This window comes from Pteropus vampyrus, unplaced genomic scaffold (assembly GCF_000151845.1).
Source record: "Pteropus vampyrus isolate Shadow unplaced genomic scaffold, Pvam_2.0 Scaffold286, whole genome shotgun sequence".
Lineage (NCBI taxonomy): Eukaryota > Metazoa > Chordata > Mammalia > Chiroptera > Pteropodidae > Pteropus > Pteropus vampyrus.
Genome location: NW_011889067.1, coordinates 1303441 through 1313940, shown reverse-complemented (window position 1 = coordinate 1313940; position 10500 = coordinate 1303441). Strand labels below are relative to the sequence as shown.

Sequence of the window (10500 nt, the reverse complement as noted above, 5' to 3'; positions counted from 1 at the left end):
GTCTGGAGCTGTGGACCAAGGCTGGGCAGGGTAACATTGAGGGGGTCAGCCACTGATGCTCCTCAGTTGCACAAGAGTGAGATCCCTTGGGACAGGGTCTGTGGCGTCCTGAGCAGGGCCAAGTGAGCATTTACTTGTATGTCTGTCAACAGGATTACTGCCCACCTCATAGCAGTTTAAGAATTAAATGCAAAACCAGGCAGAAGGCACTTCTCATGATATCGAAGCCTTGGTAGTTCTTTCCCAGACATATTAGGAAATCCATCCTTCTGAACTAGACCAACTTTATGCTTTGTAGTTGCCTGGATTTATTTCCTTTCCTAGTAAAGAGCTTTTTGAAAATTCAAAGAGAAGGCTCAGACCCTCTGTCCTTCCCTAACCTGAGTCCTAGGATGCTTGGACGAAGGCATTCCTGACCAGGTGCCTGAAGGCGGGCCGGGGGATGTCGTGGCTTTGGGGGACCATGGGGAGGCTTTGTGCACGCTGACCCCATGGCCCAGGGAGCCCTGCCTGTGCAGGACTTGGCCCTTTCCAAGATGAGCGAGACATGACTGGATGGGGCATTTGAAGCTGTGGCCACGACTGGCTTACAGTGTCCAGGAATGGGACAACTGTCAGGCATGTTTCCTGCTGGGACTCAAATTAACAAACCAGAGGTAACCTCCAAGCTGGAGGAAGCATACTGGCTGCTGGAGGGAAGATCCTAGGATTCCAGGTGTGGCACTGTCCCTACTGGAGATGGGCAGCTGAGGAGGAGGCCAGTGAAGTTCCAAAGCCCAGCCCAGAAGTCCAGAGAGGATACCTGCCCTGAGGCTGGCTTCTTCCCACAGGACCAGGGTCTGCACACCCCGTGCCTGTGACAGGGGCAGAGGAGGTCGTGCTGGTGCTAGTTCATGTCTTAAGGGGTTTTTGCTTACCATCGAAAAGAAACCAATGGGGTTTAAAAGAAGAAGAAGGATATTACATGAGTTTCAGAGCCTTAGAGAGTCGCCCAGGCCTGTCTTCAGTGGCAGTTCCAGGTACTTCCGTGGCCCTGGACCTGGGCTTTTATTGGCCTGAGTATGCAGCTTAAACTTACCCCCTCCTTTTTATCCTTTTTATTTAAAATTGAAGAACTACAGTTGATTTATTACACAATTTAAGGAGAAGAATTCTATTTTATATCTCTGTTTATAAAAGCAAAATATATCTTTGAAATATACAAAAAAGCAGAAAGAAAAGAAAATCAGCCCTGGCCTCATTAGTCAGGGATGGACAATCAGTTGACATTTTGGTGTATTTCTTTCTGATCTTCTTGTTATGCATAATTTTGGAGTTTTTTTGTTTTTTGTTCTTTTTCATTGTCGTGGTTATGTTTTACATGCAGTTTTGTGGGCATCTCCCTCCATTATTGCAAAGCCGTGGTGACCATCCTTTCCTATGGCAACTTGACAATGCTTCGCCGTTTCTCCAGTGCTAGATGTTTGAGTTAGTTCTGATTTTCCCATTTAGTAAATATCATAGTGGTAAAAAAGTGTCCCATCTATCTCTGTGGAGGAGAACAGAGAAGCAGAGGTTTGGGACAACAGTCAGGATAAAAATCTAGGAAGGAATAATGCTGGGGTCAGGTGGCTCCATTTTGTTGGGAAGGGCCTCTGAGCATAGCTCCAGGACATGGCAGAACCCAGGGCCACAGGATGGCTGTTGCAGGGGGTAAATTTCCTGAGAAAGAACTCTCTGGCCACAGGAGTGGGTGTGATGGGCTGCTTGGACGCCATGCGTTCCCTGTTACAGTGAGTATGTGAGGAGAGATCCTGTAGAGGGAAGACATTCCTACACCGCGAGGTCAAATTGGGTCACCTCTTGAGTCCACCCCAACTCTCAGGTTCCATGAGCTTTCTCTGAAACCATCACAAACCCCTCAGCCAGTGGCGAACCAGCCGTCTGGTTAGTGATCAAAGGGAGACAGCCTGGAAGAGAAGGAAGAAACTTGAACTTGGAGCCAACAGACATAATGTGTTCTAATGCCTTGGCCAAGTCACATTTAATTGTCTGATGTCTCAGTCTCCTTGTCTGTAAAATGAGATAATAAAAAGGGTCAACTGCAGTTGACCCTTGAACAGGTTGAGTTTGAACTGCATGGGTCTACTTATATGTCGATTTTTTCAGTAATTTTCAAATATATTTTCTCTTATGATTTTCTTAATAACATTTCCTTTAGCTGACTTTATTATAAGAATACAGTGTATAATACATATGCAAAATATGCGTTAATTGACTATGCTATCAGTAAGGCAACAATAGGCTGTTAGTAGTTAGGGTTTTGGGGAGTCACAAGTTAGACGCAGTCTTTTGACTACCCGAGGGTTGGCATTCCAAACCCGTGTTGTTCAAGGGTCAACTGTACTCATCCTGCCTCACTTACAGAAGTACTGGGGACAATATGAGGTTCTGTACGTTGTAGCCTGCAATCCTCTACACATCCAGCTGTCATTTCATTATCAATAGCGATGGCAGCAGTGCTGATGATGACGACATACCACTGGGGCCAAATACAACGGCCCCTGCTGCCCTGGGCTGCGCTCCTGGGCTCTGGCACGTCCCATGACTGTCTCTCCATACTCACTTTTGCAGATCGACGCTGCCTCCTTGATTGCTGCGTCTGTGATGGCTGCCCCTTGTGCTTTGGCCCTCTCCAAGCTAGTCTACCCAGAGGTGGAGGAGTCTAAGTTCAGGAGTGCGGAAGGAGTGAGACTGAGCTGTGGGTGAGCACAGCAGGAGGGCCCGCAGAGGGACGCGTGGTGGTGGTGGACGGTGGGGACAGGAGCAGAGTGGGAGCAGCAGTGGGTCCCTTTTTGTCTGCCCTTCCACCAAGCCCAGGCCCACCTCTCCACTGCCCTTGTTGTGGTTTTGTTCACAAAAACACGGATTCCAGTTTTTACATCTTAATTTCCAGCCTTGGAACTAGCCAGAAACAATGGACTGCTCAAGGCATGGGACAGTGGCCTGGTGCGTGTGTAGTGAGGACAGTCGTGAAAAGGCTCCGTGCCACCTTCTCTACATGCCTTGAGCTCAGACCATCAATGCGTCAATCACATATTGACATATTGAGCGCCATTGTGGATTTTACTCACCTCCCAATATCTCTTCATCATAGTCTTAACAGCAGTCCTGTAACATTTAATCCTTTAAAAATGTTGAAAAAGGCACCACTTTTGACAAGTGTTCTTGGGGTAGTGAATGTGGTGGTGAGGTCAGGCCCATCTCCAACTTCCTGAAGGCCCAGAGCAGCGCCGTCCTGTGGAAATATGTGATACACATCTGTAATTTAAAAATTTCTAGTACCATCTTTAAAATAGTAAAAAGAAAGAGGTGATTTTGATAAAATATTTTACTTAACCCAATACATCCAAAATGTTATATTGTCATGTAATCAATATAAAAATGATTAATAAGCTATTTTACATTTTTTGTACTAAACTAAAAAAATCCAGTGTGTATTTTATACTTACAACATATCTCAGTTCTGAGCAGTCTCCTTTCAAGTGCTCAAAAGCCACGCGTGGCTAATGGCCCCTATCTTGGACAGCTGTGTGCTAGAAGTCTGAGTCCTATCCTGGTGCTGGGACCAGCCCCTTTCTCTCAGGGAGAAAACAAGGACCCTCGGCTTCTTCTCTGATCCTATAAGATGGAGGGCTCTGTTGTTTGTGGGGATAGGACAATAAGGTGGCTCTTGATCCCAACAACAGAGATGCTCAGAACCTCTTAGAAGCCACCAGCAGTGGGGCTGCCGTCTCTGTGAGGATCATAGCCAACATTGCAGCCAACCTGATTGCCTTCCTGGCTGTGCTAGCCTTTATCAACGCTGCTCTTTCCTGGCTGGGGGCCATGGTGGACGTTCAGGGACTCAGCTTCCAGGTATAGTTTTGGCCGCCGCATTTGCTCTGTGGAGGGGGCGGTCCCCAGATGGTGGGTGGTGGTTGGATATCCAAGAGACACCAGGCCAGCCCAGATCCCAGCAGCTCCTTTTGCCTTACGCCTCAGCTCATCTGCTCCTATGCCCTTCGGCCTCTGGCCTTCTTGATGGGTGTGGCCTGGGAGGACTGCCCAGTGGTGGCTGAGCTGCTGGGGATCAAGCTGTTTCTGAATGAGTTTGTGGCCTATCAGGAGCTCTCCCAGTACAAGCAGCGCCGCCTTGCAGGGGTTGAGGAGTGGATTGGTGCCAAGAAGCAGTGGATCTCCGTGAGTATCCCGGTCCCCTCCCTGAGGCAGGGGCATGACACAGATGCTCTTCTGGCTCTCTGCCTTTGCTGAGACACACTGAAGTACCCTCAACCCCTGACATCCTACTGCCGTAGGCAAGAAGATGGCTTCAGGCTTCACTGCCATCACCTTGAGATCTCTTAGGAGGCTGATGAGTGGGGAAGGAGCCTTGTTGGAGATATCTGAGATCTAGCTGTAGGTGGGCCTCCATCCTGTGTGGCTTTGGGACAGCCGCTGCTCCTTGCCTCTCCTGTTGAAAAGCCCTATTGGATTCTGGGAAAAATTCCTATTGGAAAACTGGTGTAGCATCTGCCACGTCCACCCCAAAGGAATAGATGTGAGTGTCCAGTGAGCTGGAAGTGAAGAAGGGAGACCTCACCACTACATCACTATCAGTACACTGCATTCAGTTCAGGGATTGGCTCTTTCTATTATCTTTTGTAAAAGAATGAAAGCTCTATGTAAAATCATTGGGAATGAAAAAATTACCCATCTCACCATCCCGAAATAACAGCTGTTGTTGCCTTATACATTTTTTCTATACTTTTTAGGAGAATTCACATAGTTGTCACTATAGCATTCATACTCTATTGTCGCCAGCTTTTCTCCCACCTACTATTACGACGTAAGCATCATTTCGATATCTGTTTCCTCATATATTTAACCAATCCCCTGCTGTCAGGCCATTAAGATTAATTTCAGTGTTTGGCAATTGTATATGATGCTTAAAGGAATAGCTTCATGCACAGAACTTTTTCCTTCTCACAGATCGCTTCCTCAGGAGCTTTCCCAGATGTGGGATGACTGAATCACATGCCACGAGTCCCCATGTGATTGCTGCCAGTAACTTTCCCAAAGGGTTGTAGCAACTGAAATGGCCCTTGGGCTGTGCCTGTGAGCATTGATTTCACCATACACTGAACAGTATTGAGTGGCCTCTTTAAAAAAAAAAAAATGCTATTTGAACAGGCAAATAATGCCTCATTGCTTTAATTTGCATTTCTTGGGTTACTAGGAACTTTTAACATGATATATTTTTTTCTCGTCTTTTTTTTTTTGTTAGGGAATGTACTCTAGTGTTTTTAAAAAAAGGTTTGTATGGAGTAAAAAGCACTGGTTTTCCCTCTCTCCTCATCCTCATCTCCAGTCTCACTCTCTCCTCTGGAGACGATGGATGGTACATTCCTTCAGGACATTTTTTTTTTTTTTTAATGAACTTCATTCCTTCAGCAAGTATTTGTTGAGACCGCTAAAGTGCCAGGGATAAAAATGGAAATTATACAGACATAGTTAGTCCTTGGGATCATGAAAATGAAAGACAGATACAAAACACAAGAAAGCAAAAGAATAAAAAATAAAATTACCACAATTCATGGTAAGTTCTCTGAAGGAAACAAGGAGAAACAGAGAAGGGGTTTTCCTTGACTGATCTGGTCAGATAAGGCCTTCTTGCAGTGTGGCATTTAAGCTAAGTCTTGGAGGGAGGTAAAGGGGCCAGGAGAAGCTGGGAAGAGCATGCTAGGCAAAGAGGCACGTGCCAAGATCCTGAGGTTGAAAAGCACTTGTTTGGAGAAACTGAGAGTCAAGAAGTGCAATTAGAGAAGGTGGTAACCAGTCGTAAAAGAGAGTGGCCCAGGCCAGGCGTCTTAGGAAGTTACTGAAGATTTGACATGTCACGTTCCTCGGGCTGCTGTATGGAGGGTGATTGTAGGTGAGCCAGCAAGATGCAGGTGCCTTCATATTTTTTTTGTCAATTTGCATAAACTCTTTATGTTAAAGGCATTAATCCTTTTCTGTTATATTTTCTACACATATTTTTCCTAGTCTTTTCCCCCCCTTTATTTTGTATTTATTTTGTATTCAGGGATTTTTTTTAAAACGAATTTTATACCAATCTTTTCCTTTATGGATAACATAGAAAGTTATCTCTATTCCAGAAATCTAGTAAGTGTTAAATTCCTGAAATAATGTAGTGAAGTGTTTAAACGTATGAGTTTTGTAGTCAGAGTTCAGTTCAGATGTGACACAGCTGCCTTCTTGCTCTGCGAACTTTCTCAGTTACCTGACCTCTTTGAGCCTCAGTTGGCTTCTCTCCAGAATGGGTTACAATACTACCTTATAGATATAATAATCACTATCCTATGTTTTCTATTATTTGTTTAAAATGTTAATTTTTATCTGCATCTTTGATTTAGAATTAATTTTTTTATGTGGTGTGAGGTATGGGTCTAAGCCAATTTTTTTCTTACAAATTGTTCCATTTTGACTCTTAACACTTTTTTCTGAGAAATTAAACATTCAGAGCAAAAGAGAAGGAGAATTATTTTGCTTGAACACATACTGTACACCTGATACTTCCCATACATGGTAAAAATCCTTAAGACAGCCCTTCCAGGCTAGAACGACCATCCCCACATTCCAGATGGAGAAGCTGAAACATAAAGAGGCTGTTGATTTGCTCAACCTGATTATAGGTGGGGACAGGCCTGGAACCCAAGTTGGTTGGGCTCCAAGTCCCTCACTGTCTTCACCAGGCCACACTCCACCCTCCACCCTCAGCATGACAGGAGCCAGAGGGCTCTCAGCCCAAGAGGTTCACAGTAGACATATGGCAAGACGGCAGAGGGCTGGGATAGGGCCACCCACGCGAGTGCCCCCTGGGTCCAGAGCTTGGTAGGACTGAGAAAGCCTGAATCATGCCCAGAAAGGCTGGAAATTAAGCTAAGCAGATTGAAGAGCTCTGTGTTTGAGGTGGTGCAGCTTGAACGGACTTAGAGGTGGGTGGCAAGGCCAGGGCGGGGGCAGCACTGAGCACTTCCAAGGTCAAAGACACAGAGCAAGTGGGTGACATTAAGGCCAGGGAGCTGGGTGGTGTCCGGTGCTCCCGTCCCATCTGAGGGGACCCCCCTCCTCACCTGTCTTCTGTATTTTCAGGTCAGAGCAGAGGTCCTCACGACATATGCCCTCTGTGGATTTGCCAACTTCAGCTCCATTGGAATCATGCTGGGAGGCCTGAGTGAGTCCTGGGGGGGCCTCCCCAGAGTGCTGGAGAATTAGGGACCTAGATTCCAGTCCTGGCTGTGAAACGCCTGCCCGGAGATCAGTTCCCCCATTGGTGTCAGGTGGGGCCTGAGCAAGATGGCCATGGAGGCTTCTCCCAGCCCAGGAATTCCATAATTTCTTTGTTGTTTGGGCTGAGGGACAGGGCAGGCCGGGCCTGGCTCAGGATGTGGGGAGGCGTGAGAGGTACGGTGCTTTCCTGTCCCCTGAGGCTCTGGCCTACAAGTTCCTGCACCCACTGTGGACAGGCATGGCAGGGAGTGGGGGGGATCCCTAGGGAGGAAGGCTCCGCTCAGCTCTCAGCTCTTTACAAAACCATTTCCACTCCTCACACTCCCCCTGTCTGGGGTGTAGTCATCCCATTTTACAGAGCAGGAAACTGAGTCTTGGAGAATGAAGTGATGGCCCAAGTCACTCGGCTAGCAAGTGGCCGAGCCTGTATTTAATCCCAGACTGTATTTAATCCCTGACTCCAGACTCACGTTCTTTTCATATGTCTGCCACTTATGGTGTATGGGGAGATGTGGAGTGCTACCTATAGGCCCAAGTCAAGCCAGGGAGGACTCCCGCCCTCAGCCTGTGGTCAGGAGGACAGCGTCCATCCCTCTGGCCACCCAGGAGAAGAAGGGGCGTCAGCAGAGACAGCCAGAGGTGCAGAGCCTGGGCAGAGAGGCCTGTGGTGTCCTGGCCCTGAGCTCTTCTGTACCCTTGCAGCTTCCATGGCCCCCCAGCGGAGGAGCGACTTCTCCCAGATTGTGCTCCGGGCACTCTGCACAGGTGCCTGTGTGTCCTTGGTGAACGCCTGTGTGGCAGGTGAGTCCCTGCCTGGCTGAGACCTGGCTTTGCAGCTGGCCCCAGGGCAGGGCTGGGGGCTGGGGCTCTGGCCCCTGGAAGTCCCGGGGACGGGCAGTAGGGAAAGGCGCCCTGCTCACCGCTGCTTTCCCTGCGTAGGGATCCTCTACGTGCCCGGGGGCACCCAGGTCAACTGCACAATGCTCCTGAACACCACCCTCAGCGCCAGCAGCTTTGAGGTGTACCGGTGCTGCCGAGAGGGCTTCCAGAGGTGAGGGCCTGGGCTGAGGGCTACGGGGCACTGAGTGACGATGCAGAAGGCCCAGGTGCCTGGGGGATGCCTTGGGCACCAGGATGAGAGGTAGAAATGTCTTGGCTGTGACTGATGTGGCCGGGGGCGGGGAGGAAGTGGGGTTTGAGAACCAAACTTGGGGAGAAAGGGCCGAACAGAGACATGGAGCAACTTCCCCAGGGTTGCACAGGCTTTAGAGGCCGGCGGAGCCCGTCCTGCAGCTCAGACTGCAGCCTTTCCTTTTCCTCAGCACCGGCCCAGAGTTCAGCCCACAGGCCCTGGATAACTGCTGCCGGCTCTACAACCACACCATCTGTGCATAGTGCGGACAGCATGCCTTTGTGCCTCTGGGGGCTGGGGCAGCTGTCCCTACCTTTCCTTCTCCGGGCCTCTCCTCTGGGAAGCCACAGGGCTTAGACCCACCACAGTCACACAGCGGGAGGAGTGGCGGGGCAAGCGAGTGGAGACTGAGTGGCTGTGTAAGTGAAGGGTGCCCCGACTCCTCACCCACTTCCTGCTCCCCCATTTCCTGCCTCCCACATGTGAGTCCTCAGGGTCCCTTCTGCCTCCTTCTCTCTCCCCTTCACATCCACTAGCACCCTGGTCTTCTCTAGCCCCCGTCGTGGGTCTCTCCCAGCACCCTTCCCTTCCTGTATGGCCCCTCCCCCTGGCACTTTGGCCCCTCCTTCCTCCCTCTCTGGGCACTTGAGTCTTGCTGGGGCTTACCCCTGCCCCCTGCCCGAGGTTTGTCCTAGAGACCCACTCCTTTACTTTCAGAGATTACCCCACTGCCTTCCCCCACGGCACTTCCCAAACTGGTGTCCTGTGGAACACTGTCCCACGATGTGTGTCCAGAAGCTTCCATTTTTCTCTAGGGTTGGGGAACACTGGGCTAAATAAAGTTAGACAGTTTGGGTCTTTCTTCCTTCCTCCTTGCCCCCTCTCCCTGTTCCTATGAACTTGTCAGAGCTCGTTGTGGATATCATAGGAGACGTTTTCCAAATTTATTTGACTAGAAGAACCTTTTTGATGGAAGCATCTTTTAGTTGAAGAGTCCATGGAGCACAATTTGGGAAATATAGGTTAATGTTTAAACTACTTCACATAATTCTACTGCTCACAAATGTTTACGTAGCACCATGTGCCAGACACTGTTCTCAGTGCTTCATACATTCTAACTCAATCTTTACAACAACCCTATGAAGGCAGGTACTATTATTATTCTTAGCTGAGGCCCAGAGAGGTTAAGTAACTTGCCCAAAGTGACTCAGCTGGGGGGATGAAGAAGCAGGATTTGAACCCCGACCATCTAGTTCCGTAAGCCGTGGAGTTTAATGTCTTCGCTGGGCTGCTTCCAGTCAAGGAGCTCGGTCCCGTGCTTTCCCTCAGCTCCTTCCCTGCCCCTTCTCCCACCCCGACACCTCTGACCAGCAGGCCAGGCTTCTGACGTGTTCTCCCAGCCCCTGAGCCTTCATCTCTGGACTTCGGTCACCCAGCACACCCCCTCCTTCTCCCTTTGTCTGTGCTGCTTCTATCTCAATTCTTAGGTCCCCGGTAGCTTTGATTACAATGACGTGCACTGTACCTGGCCCTGTGGTCCCTGGGCCCCTGTACCCACACGCCCTCTGTCAGGTCAGACTTCCCAGATGGGAGCCTGCACTGGCTGAGGCAGAGGGAATATGAGGCTCGTCAGCACTGACCCTGCTCGGTTCCAGTCAGCCAGGTGCTGCTTCTGCTCTGTCACGGACTTTGGTTCTACTGGCACTAGTCTTGCTCCTTGAAACCTCCGCAGGCTGCTTTGGGGTTCCTGTCCTTAGGGCCCGAGTCCTTCCCCTTAGCTGTGCAGAGTAGAGTCTTGGCCTAATTGTCATACCCCATGGCCAGGCCCTTGCCGTGTTCTCTACAGCTTCCCACTCAGCCCCTATCCCTGCCCCAGCTTCCCTTGGGCTTCACAGGATGTCCTGCTGATACGGACGACACAACCGTCTCCCAGCATCGGACCCTGGGCCCCTCCCCAGCCTCTCTGCTGGGTCAGGAGCTGCCTAAGGGCCCCCTTCCCGGCTTCCCTGGCCTCCCTGTTCACTCAGCACATGGCCAGTCTCATTCCCTGAAGA

At 49.6% G+C, this 10500-nt stretch overlaps 1 protein-coding gene across 1 annotated transcript in view; it reads left to right on the top strand.

The window, feature by feature from the left end:
• SLC28A1 (solute carrier family 28 member 1) overlaps positions 1 to 10475 on the top strand; it is a 27353-nt gene extending 16878 nt beyond the window's left edge. Inside the window, exons 10-16 of the mRNA XM_023520984.1 lie at positions 2605 to 2744; positions 3729 to 3897; positions 4024 to 4221; positions 7177 to 7258; positions 8017 to 8115; positions 8254 to 8365; positions 8637 to 10475. Coding sequence (XP_023376752.1) covers positions 2605 to 2744; positions 3729 to 3897; positions 4024 to 4221; positions 7177 to 7258; positions 8017 to 8115; positions 8254 to 8365; positions 8637 to 8709 — 873 coding nt within the window. The 3' untranslated portion in view covers positions 8710 to 10475. The remainder of the gene's footprint in view (positions 1 to 2604; positions 2745 to 3728; positions 3898 to 4023; positions 4222 to 7176; positions 7259 to 8016; positions 8116 to 8253; positions 8366 to 8636) is intronic.
• Positions 10476 to 10500: the final 25 nt, after the last annotated feature.